We start from the raw sequence: 23,552 nt of genomic DNA on the forward strand, positions 1-23,552 counted from the left end.
TAGAATTCAGCAGTTACCCTATGCCCTCTGCCAGCTGCAGAACAGGTATGGCCAATGTAAACTTGGATTAAGATTAATATTGAAATCACAGGAATCCCAGTGTGGAAAGAGCTGCTACAGAGCAAGGCAACAGAAGGCAAGGTAAAATATGAAGTAAAGTAAAATTCTGTATTTGCCCAGAGGAATTCCTCCAGTCTACCTCTCAAACAGAGGTGGTTAATTTCAACATTAACTAAAATGACTGTGGCAGAATAAATTATTCCAAACATCTTTCAAAATTGATTAAAAATGCTGCCATTCAAACTTAGCAAGTCAGGTTTGCAAACACAAACCAGCTGGGGTCCACTATGAAGCTGCAAAATCAACAGTAATTTTATGGCATCTATATAGCAGAAAGAGAAATGTAATTTTTCTAGTTTTCCGTAATGAGATGTGGTGTGGAAAGTCTTAGTTTGGGGCCAGTTTGTCACATCTTTCACCAACCTGTTACGGCTGGGAAACAAGTATGTGGCAGGTCTTGGCTACAATAGCATGTATATCATAGGGCAGTGTATTTTTAAATATATATTATGGATTTTAAACAGTTTTCCTTAACTGAAAACATTAAGAACCCATGCTGCCAAGGCAGAAGTAATTTCATGTGTGGTGGAACCTTGTGAGAGTGTTAGGATCTCAGAGTGAGAGGAAGGAAGAGTTTTTAGCCTGAGAGCAGGCTAGTCTCACACCCCGTGCCTTGGGTCATGTATTTCACTCGGAGAAAGAATTGCTCAACCACTGCAGTGTGTCGCTGAACAGGAGATGCACATGTCCAGCTTGTCTTTGTCCTTGTGTCAGGTTTTTTCTGAGTTCTTTCAGCTCTTTAGTTCCCTCATTTCCCTTTCAAGAGAAGGATGCTCTTACAGTCCTCGTCAGGTTCTTACAGAGCTGAGGGAGCAGTGCTGTGCATCTTCCTCATCTCCCTCACGTTGCCAGGTATCAATTGGCAGGGTTAGGGACCAATTCCACACTTATTAAAATGGTTACACCTCCTTGGGAGCAGTTTGTATTTCCATAGCTGTCATTAAAGGCCTTTTATCTTCTTAGTAGAGATTCTTGCCTCAGTCATTCCAACAAAAGGTGATCCATCTGGATTGCTCTTAATTTTAACTGGTTGTGTGGAAAAAAGGGGATTCAAAGAGCAGGTACAAAGCTGGTGCCTAAAAGCCACCACAATTCCCACAGCACCATAAGGACAGCAGAGAGATAAGTCTGGTCAGACCTTTTGCATTGTCATCAAGATGTTTTCATCTTGCCCTCCTAGCTGAGGCTGGATCTGCAGATCTCACAGGAGAATATAAATATGAGAAGATGTGTTCCAGCAGTGCATACCTAAGCATCGTGTATGATATAGCTCAGTAATTATCTAAGTCAGTTTCTGAAAATTAAGCAGCAACAAAATAAAAAAGTTGCTGAAACAAATGTTTTAAAACCTCTTTGCTTGAATTCTCCATCTGTTCTGAGAGCTGAGCAGTATTGTCGTGTAATTTTAATATGTGATTACTTAATTTCAGTTAACTATGGATTATTTTGCTAGCTGGTATTTTTAATGATTAATAAGTAGGATGAGTAAATGTTAAGTATTATTAAATGTGCTTTACATAGCAAGAGTTGGAACCAACAAAAAAATTCTCTTCAAAATTTATCTTTCCAATAACACGCTGAAAATATTGAAGAGACATTTTTCTTCTGGCAAACATAAAGAAATCTTAAAATAAAGGCGGGAGGAGAGGGAGAGAGGGGGGGTAACACAGATGGTGAGCTAACCAGCACTGGCATTTCAGAGATGTCTATGCAGCTGGTGTGAAAAGATGTTTTAAGCCCTTAGCAATCCATTTAGGCATTTCATGTTTATCATTTTCCTGACTTGGTGAACTCAGTCACTGAGAACTGAGTCACCTGGTGACACCAATTTCTAGGTTTTTACTAATGATACCCTCTGCTTCATCCTTCATGTTTCAGCAGGTGTCCACCTGCAAACATGCCACATTGCAAAACCTACTGGTGACATAAAGCTCAGAGGGGTTCAAACACCATTTAGAATTTCAATCTCATCCTCCACAGTCCCATTTCTCCACCCCACATCGTGTCTCCCACATGGACCTTGACTGTTCTTCTTGATGGAGCACTCATGGTGCTCACACTCCTTTATGAAAAGTTGCCAGCTGCTTGGCTGCTGTGCCCCTCATAAAAATACATTCCAGAAAAGAGCCTGCATGTCTGTAAAATCTGTTTCACTTGCAGAAAAGGCTACATGGGTCTGCATAAATGCAAGCAAACAACTATCACATTTTTTCTAGCACATACAGGGTTGAAAATCCTGGTTTACATTAAAAAGGTTGTGTTTCTCCAATGGATTTTATGGGTGCTTTTGAAAATGATACTGTGTCTTTTGGGGTCTCTGAATCACTAGCAGATAGTGCAGGGTCAAACCTCACATAAACAGGTGAAATCTGCTTTCAATAATGCAACAAATACCAGTCATCCAGAATGGATTCAGGCTGAACCTTAGGTTGAAATTTTGGTTTTGAGGTAGAATTCCCACCCAACCTCCCCTGCCCCTGCCCCACTCACAGTTTCAGCAGCTGCTGGTTGTGCCCTTGGCTGACAGTGGCAAGGTTCCAGACTTTGATTCCTTGTCCTCCCACCCCACTGCAGACAGGATGAGTTTTGGATGCAGCTTTGACCTCTTAAGCTTAGTCAGACAGAGATGCCTTTTCTGCGTGCTCACCAACCAGAGATGTTTATTTATCAAGAAGATTTTTTGAAAGCTTGAGCTTCCATAGTGATTTAGAAAGGGCACAGGTACTGTGAGAGCTATCAACACGTGCTTAGCAATCTCCATGCCTATCAGTCCACTGCCAGCAGCCAGCCAGGCTGAGCCAGAGGAGCTGGCTTAGCTTCCAAAGGAGGAACTTAGGCCAGCAACTTTGGATGTGGAAAGAGCTGCACGTGGGTTTGTATGCTAACTGCTTATCCTTATTGGAAAAGTTAGCCTCTCGTCCACTCTATTTATTTCTAGAGATTAGTGATGAGTCAGCTGAAGCTAAATACACATATTTTGCAACCTTTCCTTCCTTGCCCTGCTTGTTCTGTTGATGGAAAGAAAGCAGCAGCAACAAAGGTCATTCATCACTAGATGTGTCATCAAGTGCAATGGAACAAGGTCTTTTATTGTTCTATTTCTTTTAAACTTTTTCAAAACCTTTTTGCCAAAGTTTTTAAAAGGCTTCAAACTGGCCTTAAAAATTACACATCTAAAAGAGGGAGTCCAGAGTTCAACGAACAAATGTTGTTTTGCAGCTTTGTGAAAAGAAACTGCAAATTTATTTCACTAAAATAACTAAAACCACTGGTTTCTGTTGTTCCATGTGATCCTATAAGTTGATGAACAGTGGCTACACAGGAGGGTGTAGATAGATATTTTTCATTAAAGTTAATAGTGAATTTGAGAACAATTCTTCCAGGTGCTAGAATGCCAGCTAAAAATAAATTTCACTGTGGAAAAAGCTCTATGCCCATCTTCCCCTCTGAAATTGCTTTATTAGAAATTGCAAGGAGACAGCTCCATCCTCACCCATGGGTAATTTCCCTGCCTGCAGCACAGACGTGGCTCTGCAGGCCAGTTCCTATAAAGGGCTTGGGGAACAATAGTAAGGTATAAGCCTCCTCAAAATGGGAAAAAAAATCTATTTCTAAGCCAGGAGTCGCAATGCTGAGGATCTGTTGAGCAGGTAGAGCTCAGAATAGGGTCCAAGTGGAGAATAGAACAAACTCAGCCATGGGTCTGACCAGAGGGACAGGCTGAGATAGCATTTCTGCACTTCTGCCCAAGAAGGATCTGCCCTAGAATGCTTTCCCAAAAATTGGTGCTCATGTCTTTGTTTGTAGAGACCCAAGCAGGACATTTTTATAAAACCTAGGAGAAAGCATTTGCCCAGACACAGCCCCTTAGATACTCATGTAATGAGTGAACAGGTCCCTGTGAAAATGGTAGGAGAAGTCTGATTCTCTGCCCCACATCTCCCACAGGAATGAATTATGCCCCACCTAAAATTTGTGCCAACAACCATATTAAGCACCCACTGCATGTAATACAGAAACATTGGTTTTGAGGCAGGAGCAAATCTCCAGCTTCACTCACCTTGTGAGGCTGTAGTCAGGCTTTCTTTCCTGTGCTTGCTCTGGTACATCTCCCCACAGCCTCAGTACAAAATGAACTGTACTCAAGCTATCCCCTGTAGCTGGTTTTCCAATTTGGCCTCAAAAAAAAACCCTTCAAATTGTCCTTATAATTTCAATGATCTCCATAGGCAATTTCTTCTAGGGCTCAGCTAATTTCCCTGATTACAAGGTGGAAGCCAAGAAACACTGGGTGGCCTTGAGTCACTAAGCTGCAAGAAATTCCAGGCATCTGAGAAGATTGCATCCTAAAAAGACATAGTAGAACAGGTGGGATCTTTTCTGTTAATGGCAAGAAAGTGGGCAAAGAGCTGTTGCTTTCTCCTTCAGAGAGGAAGGCTGTACCTTCAGCAGTGGGGCATGGTATGGGGAGAAACAAAGTCCCTGCCTGCCAGTGGGAATGCTCTCCTGTGGTGCTTGGCCTGGGAATTTGAAATCACAGGCACAAATCCATACATCCCAGCCAAATATATTGTAGATCAAATTAAATATTACCCAGAGATACTAATAACTCAGGTGTAAACCAATAGCAGCTACATATGTAAACCCTTGTTGTTTTAAAGTTTAGTTCTTTACATATTTTATATGAGTCTTCCAGATACAAATATAGTTTAATATTTCTTTACTTGTCAGCTTGGCAAGCCTTAAAGAAGACATTTCCTCTAAGAGAACAAATTAAAGCAAGTCTAAAACAAGCCAGTTACTGCTCAACAGCCTGGGTGCCTGCCAGCAAGAAACAAATTGATGAATATTTAGCTGTGTCAGTAACAGAGAATTACAAATTCTCAGGAAGCTTTTTTTTTAGGTTCCCCCCCCCCCCCAGTGATGTCAGCTTTACAATAGTAAAACCAAAGGTAGAGCTGGCAAGGCTGAAGTTATTATTATTATTGCAGGGTGCTTACAGGGCAGAACATAGGGGCAGGGATGATTACATCCCCCAAGGCTGGGAAAGGCTGGGAAAAATCCACAGACAAAGCAATATATCCAACTTGCTCTCCTCCTCCTCATCCCACAGGGGAAGCCATGCTCAGCTTAGCAGCACTAAATGCAGGGACCCAGTGGTGTGATGTCCATAGCTCTGGAGTCTTCCACACAAATGCTCATGCTGATGTAGATCACAAATGAGTATTTTCCAGGCAGAAGGATGGATGTTTCACCTCTGCAATCCCTGCAGAAGGGCCTGCTACTTGACATGAGCACTAGAAGGACCTTGTAATATGTCAGGTTTTTCACTGTTATTTCCAAAAAGCCTTATGAGGTAGAAATATGGGTTTGAAATACAGTGCTAGGATATGGAGAGCTTTAAACTCAAAATTATGGTTAGGTCCCTAGCTAGAGGTTAATGAAGAAATGAGGGATTTTGAAGAGCTGAAGATAGCAATGTGCTCTGTGTAGGGAGGGAAAGAGCAAAGCCCAAGTTGAGCATCAATATTTCACTGTTGATACATGTGGTAATTGATAGCATCCACTTTTTAACTAATCAGGAAAGTGTATATGTGCCATGGAAAATAAAAATTTATTGCTCGCTTCTATGGCCACAAACACTACAGCATGGTGTGCAGTGGCTGAGCTCAGCCTTCAGTCCCTCTTCTTGGGAATACTGGAGTAGGGGTCAGTGTCCCTAGGAGACTGCTCCTCTCATGAACATCTGTATTTGGAAAAGAGGAAAATGCCGCAAACATTACTTGCCACCATTAATAAAGGCTCTCAGTGTCTTAAAATAGCAAGAAGACCTTTTTAAATCCAGAAATGCTATATTAGCTGAGATAATTTGATGGTAAATTACGCTCTGACAAAGAAGAGTTAATCACTGACCTCAAAATTAGCTGTTGCCTAGGTACCCCTGGTCAGGCTGTGTTGACATTTATGTTGTGCAAACAGAATGCAGTACCAAGCACTCAGATGTATATTCAGGGGTTTAAAAGTGCCCAGTTTTCCAAAGTGTGATGTGGTGCCTGGGACTGTGAGTTTAGTGGTGGAAATGTTGGTGCCAACTGGATATTGTTCAGACCATTCTATGGCAGCTCCTGCAGATGCAGTTTCAGAAATGTTGGTAAAACTAAAAAAAAAACCAAAACAAACCAACAAACAACTAAACTAAAAAACCAACCTCCCCAAAAACCCCTCCGCAGCATGTTTTGTTGTGTAGAAGCCATTCTGGTTAAAAAAAGATGTACAGACAGCTTTAGCAGCAAAGAATCATACACTGGAAACCTAAGTAATGTTCTTAGCATGGCTTCTCAGAAGACACACCACTCTAGATAATTTTTCTTTCCCTCTGTTATGGGATCAGACACCTCTATGGGATGGAACCAACACCTCTATGCAGAAAAATACACTTGGATTTCTCCAAAGTGTGTGATTTGGTACTGTGTGACACTAGGGACTTTTGTGATGTGGCACTAACAAGGTGTATGGGGTCAAAAACTGACTGTGCTTTGGCTGTCAGGTTGCAGCAAGTGGCTGTAAGGGGGAATCAAAACTTGTGCCTTCACTGACATCTCCTAACTATTATTACCGTTGTTGTTGCTATTTTCTAATAACCTGGCAGTGGGGTGTGGTCAAAGCAGAGGGCTCCTCACCACCAGGCCCTTGGTACCATGGCACCTTCAAACTCCTGCCCATTGGCTTGGTGCCCCTTTGCCATGCAGTGAGGGGACTCTGATCTGAAAGCACAGCCCTGTCAGGAGAAAACCCTGCCTGTCACGGGGGAGTGTGATTTTGGGATCCTTAGCTGCCCTGCAAGCCTTTGCTCCTCGGGCGGGTCTGATTTTTCTCCCTGGAGCCAGTGGATCACTGGGAGGTGTTGAAGGATCTGATGCTCAGCACTGCCTGCCCCTGCCACCCTGGCAGCCCACTGCTCATCTCCTTGGGAACCAGCCCCAGGCACAGCTGATGTGCCAGGTGGGGCTTGCTAATATTAGGTGTGAAGATTGGCTCATTTGCGAGCTGGGAAAAGATCGACAATTCCTAATTTGCAATTCCCAGCCTCAGGAGCTCTGGACAAATTTTTTCGCAGTCTGCTTTGGGAAAAAACCCCAAAGTTTCAGAGGATAAATCCAAAGGTCTGCTCTGATATTAGCCATAGCACCTACTTCTGCTGCACACTCTCCAGTCAATAATGTGTGTTCCCATAGCAACAGGAGGAATTAATTTAATGACATTATTAGGCCTTATTTACATGCATGCACACATACACCTGCATGCCATGCATACAGAGAGAAAGAGAATGAGAGAGTCCTTCTCTTCAGGAAGATCCCCATGAGAAGCCAGTCCAGCATGTGAGGTCCAGAGTGATTGCAAGATCCTGATTTTTCACTTTACAGACACAAACCCAAAAGCTGACTGACCAGCCAAAAAAAATTCAGCAGCACAGCCCCACAACAATGGGGTCCAACCTCATAGCAGTGACACAGCTGGGAGTGGGGATGCTACCAGGGGGAGGCTGGAAGACCCCCCTTTTTTTGTCCACCCCTCAGAGCCACCTCTCACCAGGCAGGTGGTACCAGAAGGGAGGCAGAGCCCCTCTCCCTGTGTGCTCCCTGCACAGGAGTGCATTTGTGGCAACATTTCTGTCCCATCCACGTTTCCTTTGCACTGTGGGAGGATGCTGCACGCTGAACTTCACTGTGTTTTGCCTGCTTCATCCCAGACCCAGGGGCTTTTGGGCAACCTCTGTATCATCAAACATGAGTCAGTGATTTCCGTAAGCCCTGAAGCTCTTCTTGTTTATTGACCTTTTGCTATTTGCAGTTACACATTAGCCAAATAAACTTCAGAGACAGCATCACTCCTCTTTGCATTTCAAAATACTGGCACCTTACGTTAAGGTATCTCACAAAAATCTATTAATTGAGGGAAAGGACAACACCATTTATGCTCAGATACCATTCTCAGATGTTTAGCAACTTTGGTATTTAAACTAAGTTCAGAAAACCTTGTTGATAATTCCTCGTGGGAGTCAAAAGATGTAAAAACCCAGTTACTTTGTAGGAGCTCTCCAAAAATGATGCTTGCTACCTTTTTGACATTTAAAATGCTAATATGGCTTTTGCTTGTGTTTATTATCTAAAGGCGTAGAAATATTTATTTTCAAACGCCCAAAGGGTTAGAGTTATCTCTAGTTAAAGATATTTTGTAGATCATCAAGATCAGACAACACTCTAGATAAATTTGGATTCTAAAGGTGAAAAAAAATTAATCTTAGTTAATTTATCTGAAAGTATCCAATGTAACTTTAGACAGGAGCCAGTCCTGCATTCCCACATATCCCCATGGCATGACCAGCTGCTGCCCTGCTCTGTGAGTGGGGGAAGATTCCAGGTCTGGATTGAAAAAGAAAGGAAGCTGACTTCCAGGGAAGCCTCACTTAGTGGATTTGTAATGACATCCTTTTTGCTGGTTTTGAGTTCATGTGCAGTGTCAAAAGTAAGCACAAGCCTTTTTATGTGCACTGATAACTGTCTAATGGTGTTTTCTTTGTTGGTTATATCTCACCTTCCTCTAACGATACTCACTGTTAGGCCACAATTTTGTTACTCTAACCAGTAAGTGATCTAATTGCTTTAATCTGTAATTGTGAGGATATCTGCCTCTAGTATGGCATTATCAGAGTTGCCAGTCCAATGCTGCTCTCCTGGGTTGCATTAGATGCCTCCATTTTTAACACACAACTTCATTTTTATTCCTTTCCTGGGCAGCACCATGGACTTTTAAGAAATGCTAGAAGTGAACAGCTGAGGATAGCTGATGAGCAAAGAGAGGAATGGGATGCAAAGGTGACTGGCCCAGAAAACCTACTGTTTGCTTGAGCACATGGCTTTTTACCTCATTGGGACCCCTCCAAATGCAGGAGCTGCTTCTCCACAGCCTGTTGCAGATGGACAACCAGTGCACCCCTGTGCAGGGATTTAGTCCTTCCCTCATGACTCTCATTGCCCTTGTTCCTATCAGAGGAGTGAAAGAGTGACAGGAGGCACATTTATCTCCCCCACCACCCTCACTGTGGTGACAGGGGAGCCTGTGCTCCGCTGCCCTTGCACTTTCAAGGTGTTGCCTGAAATTCTGGCATGGGGAAAACTTGATTTCCACCTGGGCAGTAGATGTCAAGAGACAGCAAACCTCCATCCATGCTCTCCTGCTGCCTGTTCCCAGACCTCCCCTGGCTCCTTTGTGCCACCAAGTTCCCACAGATCACGCCTCAGCCATTTGCAAAGCTCTGCAGTAAACCAAGATATGACAGTTTTGCTGCTTAAGAAATCAAAGTAATTTCAGATCATATTGTGGGGAAGGAAGCAGAGATGTGGAATTTGTTTGGACACTGAAGGAACTTCATAAAATAACTGCTGTACCAGTAGGCCCCACACAGGTACCACCACCTTAATCACACTGTGAAGGTGTGGACTCCAAACTTCTAAACCACTTATGGTTTTAAAACTTCAAGCCCCAGACTGCAGACTCAGAAGGGTTACTAAAATATTTGCTTGTTCTGGGTGAGTGGAAATAATGGCCTTATGGAATTTTTAAACACAGAAGCAGACACAGGCTCATCAGTTTCGCAGGTCAGCGCCATGGATGCCCCCCATCCCAGCAGCTACACAGAGGTACAGAGGTGGATCAGAGCTTTTGGGCCATGGTTATCCCAGGGCAGGTTTTTCAGGGAGTTTTAGTCCTGCTGCATGACCTGGTCACTGAGTATTGCAGCACTGGCTGCACCAGGAGGGGAGCTGCAAATCTTCACTCAAGAGCACATGTGGAAACCTGCCTGCCCCAGCTATGGCTGCAACACCCTCATCTTCTGAGGGCAGGGAGTCAAGATACTGAGGCAGAAAAGAAGGAAACCTCTTCATCAAAACCGTGGATATAAATTTACCTTTATTTTGGTCACTTCCCCCACCTGCTGTTATGCTTTTTGTCCTGCCTAAATTGAGATTTTATACTTGGAATTTATCCATGCTCCAAAAATATCCAGATACAGAGTGAAAGGCCCTGGGTGAGTCACCAAAAATCCAAGCTAAAGAATTAAGGAATGCATTTTAATTACTGTTAACATTAATTTAATGCTAAATACAATGCCTTTCATTACACAGCCATTTATTTTTAGCACCAAAACACACAAAATACTCTTTTGGAGTACTTGACAGCTAGCATATACAAAATTCAAAAGGAAGACTGAGCTACAACCAACATAATACAGTTTATGATATTATCAATTCCTAAATATGTTTAAGTCTCACAAAGTCACAGGCAGGGCACCTGAAAAACCCAGAAAATTAAGTTGCTGAACATCAAGAATTGAGGACATCAGTACTCAGAAATAAACTCAGTTCCTGGTGAATATGAGGCAGCATACTGTGAAAAGGCAAAGCTGCTGAGTTCTAAAAAGCTGTTTGCAGGTCACTTTTTAAAAACAGCTCTGGTCATGCCTATTTCCAAAAAATCTAGTTTTGAACCTGATGGCTTAGCAAATAATCATCTCATATCAAATGTCCCTTTCAAAGCCTTAATGCTGGAACATGCAGTGCTGATATGGCTCAATATAAGCACTTCAATAAAGGCTATTATTTCCAAGTCTATGATATTAAAAAAAAAGCATCAATAGGGTAGCTGAGTTCAAAAGATGCTGAATAAACTTATTAAATGCTGATCCTGGTCATCCTTTCCCTTTTATTAGATAGGTGCAAGCCTGTTAGTCCCTCCGTGCTGTAACAGTGGTGACAGCACCTCCCTCAACAGCCCTTCAGGGGTAACCCTGCCTCATTTCCAGGGATGCCAGTGCACCCCCTTCTCTTACAGTGCCAGGGCAGTGCTTTAAGAACCAGGTTTCAAAAGCCATTCACACAGTCAGCTTGGAAAAATATCAGTTTTTTGTGGTCTAGTTCATCACTTCAGTGCAGGTGAAATTTTGATCAGTTGTTTGATTTTGATCCCTGTTAAGAAATAAAAAATAAGGAGAATCCTCATGATATTGTCCTTTGATCTATTTGCTGCAGTCAGCAGCAGCTGCAGAGGTTCTCTTTGATGCTTTCATGCTTTGAAGCTCTCACTGCACACTGTACATTGCATTAAGTGCCTTTGAGGTCTGCACCTGGCAGTGCTCCTGCCTCTTTATGTGGAAAATCACCCCCAGAAATACATGCATGGTGTTCAGGGAACCCAACCCATGCCAAATGCAGTTGCTGTGTGGCCTGGACATTTCTTCTAATGGTCAAAATAGTCAAATTCCCTTCTTCCATTTGAACAGGATTCAAAGAAGTGTATGAAGAAAAATATCTACTCACTGGCCTGCCATCGGGACCATGGTGTGGATCTTTGGAGCTCAGATGGATTTTGGCCTTCTCCGTAGTCATCTTCAAGTTACTTTCAGTCAGTTTGTGAGCGTGTACACTGATTTCAGCCATGGCCCCACTCTGCTGGATTTGGGTCAAAGAGCAGCCTATTATACTGAAATCAGAATAATTGCTGGGACATAAAGGTGGTCAGGGGAGGATAAAGAAGACAGGAGTTCCCCTTTAAGGTGTTCCCATTGCTGGTTTGGTTTCATTCTCTCCCATCTCTTGAATATTTTAAAATACTTATGACTGAAGGACACAGCTGAGTTCTTTCTGTGCCCTGCAGGGAGGAGAGGGAGAGGACTCAGCCCAGGAGCTGCCAAGTGCCCTGGCCTCCCATCAGCAGAGCACTTAAGGGCATGCTTGTTTGTAAGCATTTAGGCAGCACCATTGACAGAAATACCCATAGTACAGAGCCCTCAGGATCCAAATCAAGGCTACATGACATGAGGGAGATCTTAAAATGCCTTTTCTTTCCTTTTCCAGCAATGATGCAGGACTCGCCCGAATGAACAAACAGAACTCTCCCATTGAAAGGCTGCCCATCTGGCTCCTCTCCTAACGTGCTAGGGCAAACAAGGCTTTATCTAGTTTGGATTATAATTATATAAACACGTTAAAAAACTTATTCTATTACAGCATAGTGCAGGATAGTGTATTGTAGTGCAGCATAAATACAATATCTAATATGTGTATGATATTATATATGTAATATATATATAAAGGGTGGACTTTGTCTTCTTCGTAGCAGACAGTAACATGTGTTGAAGCAGCCACGTGAAAACAACAACAGCTCTTGAATTTCTTGCTGTCCTGCCATAAAAAATTTCAGCCCAAAGAGTGAAATTCAGCAAAGGCATAACAACCAAAATCAGGATTCTGGAAATGGTCAGGGAAGAATAATGGATGTCACTGTCACCTACCCTGCTGCTGAGAAGACAGCTGGAAACACAACCACAGCCTCAGATGCATGTGCCTCTGAGTGTTTCATAAATCTGCACAATCCTGGGATACATTTCAGAGGAAGATGCACAGGGACTGTGACAGGTTGTATGCTCTGGTAATTTAATGCCTATGTGCACTGTGTACAATGGATGATGGATAAAGTGTCACAGATTCTCCAGGATAAATACTCTAAAATAAGCACATTTTCAGCTCAAAATAAGTGACAAGTAAGCCAAACCACTTCAAATTCAAACCAAATGCAGGTCAGTCTTTTCCTATTGTGCAATCTTAAAAATAGATGCAATTTCTGTCATTAACTCTTGATGATTCATCCTTAACCTGGGCTGTTTCTCCTGGGTTCTACTGACATTTCCCACAGTGGTGGGTTGACTGCCAGACACCAGTTGCCCACTAAAGGCCACTCCATCACCCTCTCCTCAGGTGAACAGGGGAGAGAGAACATAGCAAAGAGCTCATAAGTTAAGGACAGGGACACTTCAGTGTGCCCCAGAATCTGCCTTCCCCAGCAGCACATCCCAGGGACACGAGGCCAGCGCTGCTTGACAGGGAGATAGAGAACAGCAGGGAGATGTTAGGACAAAAGAGTGTAAATATGTGAGTGAAAGCAAGTGAGTTGTTAACACCAGGCAGATGAGAAGAAGCCATGGTGAAAAAAGGAAGGGGAGAACAACTATACCACACTCACACTGGAATCTGAAAAACAAAAAAATCCCTGACTTGGGGCCCCTGTGTCAGAGAATGTCAAGGAAATGTGTATTTCACACTCCCCTTGTGTTTAGTTGGTGCAGAAAGTCACACCTTGCAGCACTGTTGGTTGCTGGTCTGAAGCAATAAAGACCAGGGCCATGGGCCCACTGACTTAGTGCTGGCTGTGGACCACCTGAACAGACTCTCAAAATTACAGTCTGAAAGTCAGCAAAATTGTCAATTGTCAATTGAGGGAGAAGATGAGGCTTTCTTTCCCTGCCATGAAAGGCAGTGCCCACAGACACAGCACCAGGACTCTGGGTAAGTGCTTTTTCTTCCTTCTGGTTCTCACATGGACTTTCTTTCCTGCCCACATCCCCACCTAGGAATGGGGGCTTTGGTATCTAGCCACTGTGCTCTGCCCGGATGAGTGCAGAAATAATTTTCAGATGGCAAGCTACGAAGAGAAGAAGAACAAGTGGGAAAGCAAAGTGCACAGAAAGCAATGACTGGAGAGCTGTAAATCTGGCCAGGGAAGAGGCCACTTCTTCTAAAAATACCTTTCTGATGGAAATTGATTTTATTGCTTGCATTTCCTAGGAAACTAAGTAAATGAAAGATAGGCTTTGTAATGTAGTCTTTCAGTTATTCTTGCCTAATATAGGTTGAAAACTACTTTTATTGCCAGCAAAAGGCATCTATAGTCTGCAGAATCTTCAGGGTGTCACTGGAATGATGCCCCTGGTTAAACTGTAACCTCACTGCTGTTAAGCGAGGTGCTGCTGTACAGTGTGAGGAAAATGCTGTACATATACAGAATGGCCTAATTCCACCCATGTACCACAGGTTTTAGAAAGTTTTTATGCTTAAGTTGTTGAAATGTTTTTGCATTTTAAGCCTGATGCTATTCCCACTGAACTCAAAGCAGTATTCCCACAAAGCTCCACGTGAGAGAGACTTGCTACTAGATTTCAGTGTCCTTATGAGTGAGCTTTTCCTGATGAGGCAGAGACCAAGCAACGTGTGCACTTTCCTTCTGCCATCGGGTTTCCAGAGTTAAAACACAGCCTCTGTAGCTGCAACCTCCCTTTGTGCTGGTGTCATTTGAAATGAAGAATGTTCTGCCCAGCCTGAAGAGAGAGCAACAGTTTTTAGGCACGTTAAAGAAGTAGCAAGTCTCCAAACCCCCCTTGAGGATACTGGAAGACTGTCTGAAAGGGAGACCATGGAGTGTAGCATGCCAGCATGAGCAAACTACAAAGCAGAGGAGGGAAAAGGGGATGAGGGAGTGAAGAAGGGAGTGTGAGTGTGAGGCGGCTTAACAACCATGTTGGCAAGAAGCAGACTGTCAGCAAAGGGGATGTTTACAGTCTCAGAGTCAGGATTCAAAGAGCAAGTGGCTGGCATGAGTCTGCACTACAGCCCCTTGAGGTAGGGAAAGGCTGAGAATCCAGAACACCAGGAACAGCTCTCAGCATAGATGAGAACTGGAAACTTCCTGCTCGTGCTCCTGCTCATGCAGTTGTTGAGTTACAAACAGGACAATGTGCAAAATGACCCTAAGCTGAGTGCAAATGAATGTTCTAAAATCACAGCACTGAAAGGCATTGGCAATTTTTTTTTTTAGTCAGTAACAAAAAATGAACTGAGAAATAGAGAAATATTAATTACATACAAATATCAAAGCCATTAATTTCCTTATAGGGGGTGCTGTGATCGGTCCATAATTAGAAGCTGAAAAACATGTTATGCTTATGAAGAGTGCAACTGTATCCTTCCCTGAGCTGCAGCACTTACACTGAGGACAAATATTATTCAGGGGATTTACAGACTAGGCTAATAATCAGCTCAATGTAAGCAGTTCCTTTGAAAAAATTCATACTGTACCAAACACTTTGTAATACTGACAGTGCTTTAATGATATTTCTATTTTGCACTGGAAAACTTATGCTGTAACAGAAAATAAAACAGTTCAGCTTTGGGGAATTCTGTGGGGAAAGTGATGCTCTTTCAAAATGCCTCCCCCTTCCTGCTGTGACCAAACACAAGCTGGCCCATCTCTGTTGCCTGTCCCTGTGTGCTGCCCCACAGCTGTGCAGAGATGCTCAGCCTGGAACATGCTCCTATCGCTGAGAATCCAGGCGGGCTCTGAGAATGTTTTCCCGTCTGCAGCTCCCTGCGTGAGCACGGCGGTGAAGAGCTGTTGGAGGTTTCAGGGGACAACAGGAGAGAACTGAGACAATTGTGAGAGGCAAGCCTCTGATAAAGGGGGGGAAGAGACCCTTTGTGCTTATGTCTCCTCAGGGTTTTTCTGAATAGCCTCTCCTCTTATGAGGAAGTGATGAAGTGGCCCTAGAAGGGTATTTTGGGACCGCACCCTCAGCACTTGGACCTTGCTGCAATTTCAGTCAGTGACAAACTGCTGAAAGCATGGAAAGGATTTTAGCCGCCTTTATGAGCTACAATCTCTATTTCTACAAGCACAGCTAATAGCCAAATCACTGAAAAAGAAAAAAAATTAAAAGAAGGAAAATATCAGGGGATATAATCAGAGACATCTAATTCCAAATCAGCCCAAATGTGCAGTCCAGAAAAAACAATGAAGGAACAAACTAACACCAAGAAGAAGAATTAGCAAGAAACACATCCTTTACTAAACTTTTCAGCTTCACATTTGCAACTATAGACCTGGAAAGTGAAGAGATGTTTTGTGATTGCTCAGAGCAGGAATCGTGACCCTGTGCTCAGACCCATGCTACTGAAGATGTGCAGAAGGATCGATAAAATCAACAATGGCAACGATATGCAAAGTGAAAACAGGCCAAAGCCTGTGTAAGTTATAAGAAACAATATGCAAAGTGAAAACAGGCCAAACCCTGGGTATCTAAGTTATAAGAAAAGAAATCTAAAGGGGACCTCTGCAAAAACAACTAACCAATGCAGTATTTGTGCTACCATTGTATACTCCGCATTTAATAGATGGGAGTATAATAATTCACCAACATCTAATTAATGGAGGAGATCAGTGGTGCTGATTAAAACAGACCAACAGATTCAGTGATCTGGGGTCTTAGTCCTGAACATCCAAAGACTTAATACTGAACATCCAAAAGCAGAATACATGAGGTAGATGAGGGTCAGGTAGCATTCATGTGGCAGATGAGTGAAGATTCCAGATTGTGACCAATTACTTCTGACCAAAAAGGCAGGTAATTCATCTTCAGGTGAATGTCACTTTCCTGAGCTTCAGGCAGAGTGAAGCTCTCTCAGAAACTTCCCCATATGGCTTTTGCTCAGCAGGCTGCAGTGCAAACACTATCCAAAACCAGCATTTGAAAGGAGAGCATTTATTGAGTGGGAAGTGGATAATTCTGTGGAGTCCCTAATGGTATAAATGTTACTGGAGAAGACATTCCATAACATAATGTTCGTCAGAGATTCAAGCCAAGGCAGCAGATGGAGAACATGCTGTCAGCAGGCAGAGCAGAAGCAGAGCTAAGCTTTGTGAGTCCCAGGGGGGTTGAGGAGAGCTGGTCCCTGCATGAGGCTCCTGACATAGCCAGAGAGGTCACCATGACCCATCAGCAATGGAGACAGACAAAATCCTCTTTTGTTCAGAGCCAGTGATGATTGACAAGCTTCTCTAACCCTGAGCAGCCTGTTCTCTAGCCTGGCTGGTGAGTCAGATGTCCTGTCTACCCCTCACAATACAGGGTAGCCCTGAGGTGGCACACGCCCTTATTTTAGAGAAGCACTGTACCAGAGGAGCACCTAGCTGTGTCTGGAGTAGATGAGACAGAGGCTAAAGCCATAAAGTCCTTTTGTAAGGGACCCTATAATGTAGCTGTTTACTTACCTCACAGCTCTGCCAGGTTTTATAAAGGCTACCGAGGGACTCATCTAATTTTAGTTTTTTAAGTGCAGGTGTTTTGGCTAAGCCATTTGTGTCTGTACCTCCAAGGAGGCACAATGGGGAGGAATTAACTCCTGCAGAGGGGTAACTTCTTGTCTCCCAGGAGAGGTGATCTGACTGGAAGCCCTCCTCTCTGTTTACAGCCCACCTGGCTTTGATGCCACTGTCACCGGGTAAAGGGGAATTCAATCAGATGGTGCTACAAACCAGCCTACACCTCCAGAAAGCTACTCCATAGGTTTTGTACAACACTTAGCAGGATGTGCCTGCTAGGCCAAAATCTGATCCCTATGTAGTGTACCCAGGGCACAGCCCCCTCTCCTATGACACCCCAGAAGTGGAAAGCAGTGAGATGGGACTGAAGCCTTGGGGGAAGCCCTGTGTGCACGACTTGGTTACAACAGCATGTCCTGAGGACATTGCACAGGGCCAGCTGGGGACACTTGTTAATGAGAATCCTGGTGCACAGAGAATGAGAAATGTGACCTTTGGAAATTCAAATCAGGCTCAGCACATGTGTCTTCCAAATGACTGCTGTGACTCCAGTCAGGGCTCATGTGGATATGGGCTATGTCTCAATGGCAGGCTCGCTGCTTGTTTTCCACGTGCTGTGCCCCTGCCTCCTCCCTGCCACAGCAGCACAAGGCCCCTGCTCCACGTGTCCCTGGGCATGTTGGGCTGTGCTCACACACTGAGCTGGGCTCTGTGACCCCGGGAGCTCCAGCTCTGCACCCTCAACCTGCCCACCCGGCCAGCAACGTGAGAGAGTGCTGTGCCTGTGCCCAGGTGCGGACACAGCTCTTCTGCACTTCCCAGCAACTAAACTGCAGCCTCCCTGCCAATCCACTCTTCCTTGTGCATCAGCTTGCTTACTCAAATACACCTCACTGATGTCCAACCCTCTCTTTTCACCCAGACCGCTCCAGCTCTTCCCTAATTTGCCCTTTTCCTTTCCCCTTGCCTCACTGAGATACATTTCAGCTCTTGCTCACTCCTGGTATCAAGGCCACTGTAAAGGATTGTGATTTATGTGGAAAGAAGGGAGACCAGAAGGACAAATACCTAAACACCTCCCGTAGGACTTACTGCAGAAAGGTTATCAGAGCATCTGGGGAAAAGGATTTTCTACCAGGTAACTGGGCTTTTTCTTAAAATCCTGCCTCTCTTAGGAAAGGTTTTATTGAGTGATCCCTCTCTTGCTAAGAAGGGAGCTCATGAGCCTACAAAATACCCTTGCAAGCTGTGGAGGAGAAAAAGAAAAAAAATCCCTCAAAATACAGTGTAGAACCTCAAATCCACCATCAGGTTTTATAGCTTAGACTTGTGAGCATCTGAGTCAATTATCCAATAGTCTGATCTGGGGAAAACCCAGGAAGAGGGTGGCACAGGCTATTTAATTTTATTATGGGAGAAGTTATTACGGAAGTTCTGGCCTGCAGAGAATGTCTCCATGCAAGGTTTAAGTTTGATTGAGAGTCAAAATCCTACCACTTTCTTTAGTTTCTCCTTTTATTTTCTCCTCTTTACATAATCCACATTGTATTTCCAGGGAAGTAGGTAGAAAATCAAACAAGAAAAGTTACATTGTCTCATTGATGGCAATTCGGAATAATACATCAGTAATAAAGCAAGCCAGACAGTGTATTACAACTACAGAGTTTTGCTTCAAGAAGTGAAAACTCCAAAAGGAGAAGATGGATATACTGGGAAAACTACAACTTGTGGCACAGTTACATGTGAGAAAAAGGATTCTGAACCACAGATGCTGAAAAAATCCAACACACCACCAAAAATTCAGAAGAAAAAGAAGGGAAATAAACAGAAGATAACCCCTATGAAAGAAAGAAAAAAAAAAAAGAAAGAGTACCTGAGCTGTCAGGGAATACAAAATTAACAGACCTATTTTAGGGCCACATCTGAATCTCTCTGGAAATGAGAGGTGGCTATTGCAATGACAGAAAACCACACTGGGCTTTAGTGCTGGCAGCACAACTCACCTAGAATGGGGGAATGCAAATGGAGCCTCAGAGATGGTTCATACCATGCTGTTGGCTGTCCTACCTTGACTATGCTATATCTCTATGCTACAAAGATGAATGTATTTAAAAAAAAGGAATAGAAATGTTCTAGTCAAACCTTGGGTCATGCAAAGAGCATGTCCTTCTGGAGAAGCAATACATAAGTTATTATGTAACTAAACACTATTTCATATATTATGCTAAACATTGTTTTTCATGCCTTTTCTCAGCACTCTCTTGCTTGGTTCCAGTGGACAGATCAGCAGCTGCAATGTGTTTTTTGTAGCAGGTAGATTTAAGAACTCCAGAGGGGACTGCTGATTATCAATATTTGCAAGGGTTGTAATTTCAATGTATGATGTTTTATTATTAATATTTTGTAACTTCATGCACTAGTTTCACATTACTTCTGAATCACCACCAAAAGTGACAACTTTAATTAGGTTTTTAAATATATACAAGACTGAGGGAGGTATCTGGAAGCCAAGCACATTGTATTTCTCTCTATCAGCCTCTAGGCAATCACTTGGATTGAATCTACACCAGCAAATGGAATGCTCCTGTGTACATACCTCAGTTTTACCCTCAGTGAACTGGACTTGTTCATGTAATTACTGATAGGGTGAAACCACTATGGAGAATGAAATGATCTCCTGAGTGAAGCTGGTATTTCCTCTGACTGTAAAACACGACCATTTGACAGGACACATGCTTTGGAGTTTATACAAGTGAAGCCTATGAAAGCCAAGAGAACCTTCCTGGATGATGCAGAAAAATCTCAGAAAGTCAGTAACAAAACAAAGAGCTGCCACAAGTGTCACCCCAGAATTATACACAGGTCTTTTGCTTCTTCCTCCTGGCAGCTGTGTGAACATTGAAAGGTCCTGTTCCAGGACCACAGATGAGTCCCTCTGGAAAATGAGAGGAAGACAACATAAAGTCAGTGGGTTTTTGCAAGTGGACACAGGACTCACAAGAAGATGAAACTACCAATGGAAATTGTGGAAAAGAACTGCTCCTGCAGTCACAGCACAAAGCTTAAGCTGTTGGACTGGCATCAAAATCCACTGGCACAGAAGTGGCACAGAAATGACCAAATCAGTCCTAATTTGATATCTGTGCTTCCTGATCCCACAGGAAAAGAACCCAAAATCATTATTTTCCAGGTGTACATTTTGGGATAGTATTGCAATGTAACCTTTAAACACACTGAAACAACCTAAACATATTATGGAGGAAAAATCAACATATTTCTCAAATATTTCTTTTGTCCATATGGTTTAAAGAGTGAAGAAGAACACCATGTTACTCTTCAGAGCCAACACAGCCCACTCTTTTCATGTTTATTCTTATTTTATACACTTTTTCTTCTGCTTCTGAAAGGGAAAATATCTCAATTCTATTGAGAACTTCTAACACTCTTGAGAACTGAACCTTATTATCACAAGAATGGGATAAAGTAGGTGGATGCAGAGGCAGCACCTTGGGAGTCCTTTATCCAGCTGAATTTGTTAGATGGGTAACTGAGTGTATTTCTATTTTAAATAACCATTTACGTGCATTAGGCAGCAGGTTCACTCAGACTGTTGAGTTTACTCAGGGTTAAGCTGGGAGTCTTGCTTTGTGCATTGGACTCTTTTTTTCCTTTAAACAATCCTATTGAAAATTGACATTGGCACTTGGAAGCATTCTGAGCAGCTGCTAAGAGTACACTGATGGTAGATCACACAAGCCATCACTGAGGTGTCCTTCAGCTCTCAGAACTGTAAAGCAATCTCCTTTAATCCTCTTCTTTGAGGAGTGTCTGAATTGCTGAGGGCTGAACATATTTTCTCCTGGAGCTGCAGAATCATTACTATCCCTAAATTTTGCAACAACATCATTGGTTGCTGAAAAGGGAGTTTCATCTTCTGAGTTATCTGTGGGTAAGTGGTGCACTTTCAAGGGTAACTTTTATGCATTACCAGTATCTATCAACAACAAAAGTAAGGTCTGTGATAGTCTAGAAACCATTCCTTGCAACAGTTTAAGTGCAGTAAGGAAAGTGTGTGCTTGTCTCACTAAGACATGAACTCCAGCTCTACTTTTTTTCAAAGCAAGCATTTATTCCTTCTAATTATTTTCATACTGGGCAAAAGAATTCAGTATATTTTATTTTTCCAGAGGAAAAAAACATTGACAATTGCAATGAAGTATTATCTAAAGTGACAATTCATTCTTGCATCTCCTAAAATACAACTATTTGGCTCAAAACAATTAACAAAAGAGAATGGACACTAAAACGCTTTGGTAACTCAAGGTACCATGTTCTCATTGACAAGTCCTTCCCTGAGACACACAAACTTGTATCACAAGAAACCTTTTCTCCCTTTACCCATTGCATCTTTTCTTGTATTGAGTTACTGACAGAGGTGCAAATCACTGCATAAAATATTCAAAGATATGCAAACATGTTTGTGAGCAGCCACACATCTACAGTAGCTGCCTGAAAGGCAATTTACTGTGAACACAAACATGTTCTCTACATCTGTTACATGCAGTTGGCTGCATCCCTAAAGCAGTTATTCTGCTATTCCAGAAAATTCTGAAACATGGTCTGTACAAGCCTGTGGAACAAAATGTTCTGTCAAGAATGCTGCCTGAGTCTTCAAGGCAAAGGGCCACAAAGTGTTGGGAATTTTAGCTTGCAATTACAAATAGCAGGCTTCCTCCCTTCCTTTTTAGTTTAACTTGAAAAATGTTTTGCTCACAAGCCCAAAAGAACCTATTTAGACATTTGCTGCCTCTTTACCTCTTACCCAGCACAGGACATGATGCTCAGTCTTGCCTAAACCAACTTCTGCTTCCTCTTGCATGATCTCCCCAGCTGATCCAGTCACTTTCCCTGGAAGCTCCAGGCTTGAACCTGAAGGCATCTCACAGGAGCACAAACACAGGGATGGGAAGGGTGTGCTTCAAAAGGATAATGCATGTCATACAGAAAAATGACAGGAGAGTTTGGCACTCTCCAGGTGTCCAAACCCAGTGATGTGAAGAGCATTCCCTCATTTGCTGATGCAGTCATTATGGGGTTCTCCTCAGACTTGTACTAGAAACCTGTGATAATTAGTCACAATCCATCCTCACCCTGCAGCATGTGGCACAGATTCTGTAGCTACCAGCACCAGTGACATTCATTTTGACACATATTAGGGTTGCAAAATTTATTGGTGTTGGTGCAAATTTTGATTTTGACATAAGCCACATATTTTTCACTTTTGCATAAGAAAGCAGAAAATTGCAAGCAGTCATTCTAGCACTTACTTTGCTAAAAACCTCAAGAAATACCAGAAAATATTCTGCTGTAAAAGAAGACTGTTTTCTGTCAGGCAAGAAAGAGGAAGAAAACTTCTCTTCTGCTCTTGTGTACAATTCACTTCAGTTTTATTAGCAAACATAACAATGTAAGAAATTAATATAAAAAAGTTGAAGATGCCATATTTTCTTTGCCACAAATTGCTACATACTCTCTAGTGACTCTGACTGCTCTGATTATTCACTTAGTGTCTTAGGACACACTTTCAGCTAAAAAGATATTAAATAACCTTTTAAATCAGATATTAACCCACCTTTCTCCCTAGAGCACAATACAATAAATGGATAACAGTAAAGAACAATAAATAGAAAAGTTAGTAACAAATTCATTACTGCAAAAGAACAAAACTAGATTTCCTTTCTAAAATTATTTTTGTGACTTATCAGTCCAGTGGATTTGGCAGGAGAATCCAGCTTGGATTTACATGTATCTGTTTCGAATGTACTCTCTGTACATGAGGAGGTCATCTCTTCCCAGGGGCTGCATGTTTCCTCTTCCAGCCTGAATGTGTGCGTGGAAAATCTCTATTGATTTCCTATCAGTTCTTGGAGGCTGGACTTCATAAATATTGTCTTGAGAAAAGGAGGAGATGGGTTTTCTGGAAAAAAACAAACATGCAGAATATTTGGAGCTTTAGGTAAAAATTTTCCACAGAGAGAGAGGAGTATTTGTTTTCCTTGAAATACACAGAAGAGTCAATGAGAGGGCAAGTTCCCAGTAGATAATTCATTTACCTAGATTTTTATCACTACTGCAGACCTGGTAAGACCCAGCTTTCCAAGTAGGGTAATTAGGTAAGTTGTCATTAATCCCATTACAGAATACCTTCTCACTTCCCTTTGCCCTGCCCTCATTTCTTCATCCTTCCTCAGATCTGCTACGGTCAGTAAGTACCCCAGCTAAAGTAGATCTGTGCCATGCATGACAGCAGATAAAAGAAAGACTTCATTGAGCTTCCACTTAGTAGCAATTATAACAAGTGATTGTACTCTGAGCCAACACAGAGTAAGGATTAATTAGGTAAGAAATTTCTATCTAATTATCAGGAAGCAGACAATTTATTA

The 23,552-nt window shown here is 42.6% G+C and overlaps 1 protein-coding gene across 1 annotated transcript in view; it reads right to left on the bottom strand.

Annotated features, from left to right (window-relative positions):
* Positions 1-22,656: 22,656 nt before the first annotated feature.
* The window catches only part of FIG4 (FIG4 phosphoinositide 5-phosphatase), a 48,881-nt gene continuing 47,985 nt past the window's right edge, over positions 22,657-23,552 (bottom strand). Inside the window, exon 23 of the mRNA XM_054280190.1 lies at positions 22,657-23,086. Coding sequence (XP_054136165.1) covers positions 22,909-23,086 — 178 coding nt within the window. The 3' untranslated portion in view covers positions 22,657-22,908. The remainder of the gene's footprint in view (positions 23,087-23,552) is intronic.

This window comes from Melozone crissalis, unplaced genomic scaffold, assembly GCF_028551555.1.
Source record: "Melozone crissalis strain CALT ecotype California unplaced genomic scaffold, PUWL_Pcris_2 ptg000027l_1, whole genome shotgun sequence".
In the NCBI taxonomy this organism is placed as follows: domain Eukaryota; kingdom Metazoa; phylum Chordata; class Aves; order Passeriformes; family Passerellidae; genus Melozone; species Melozone crissalis.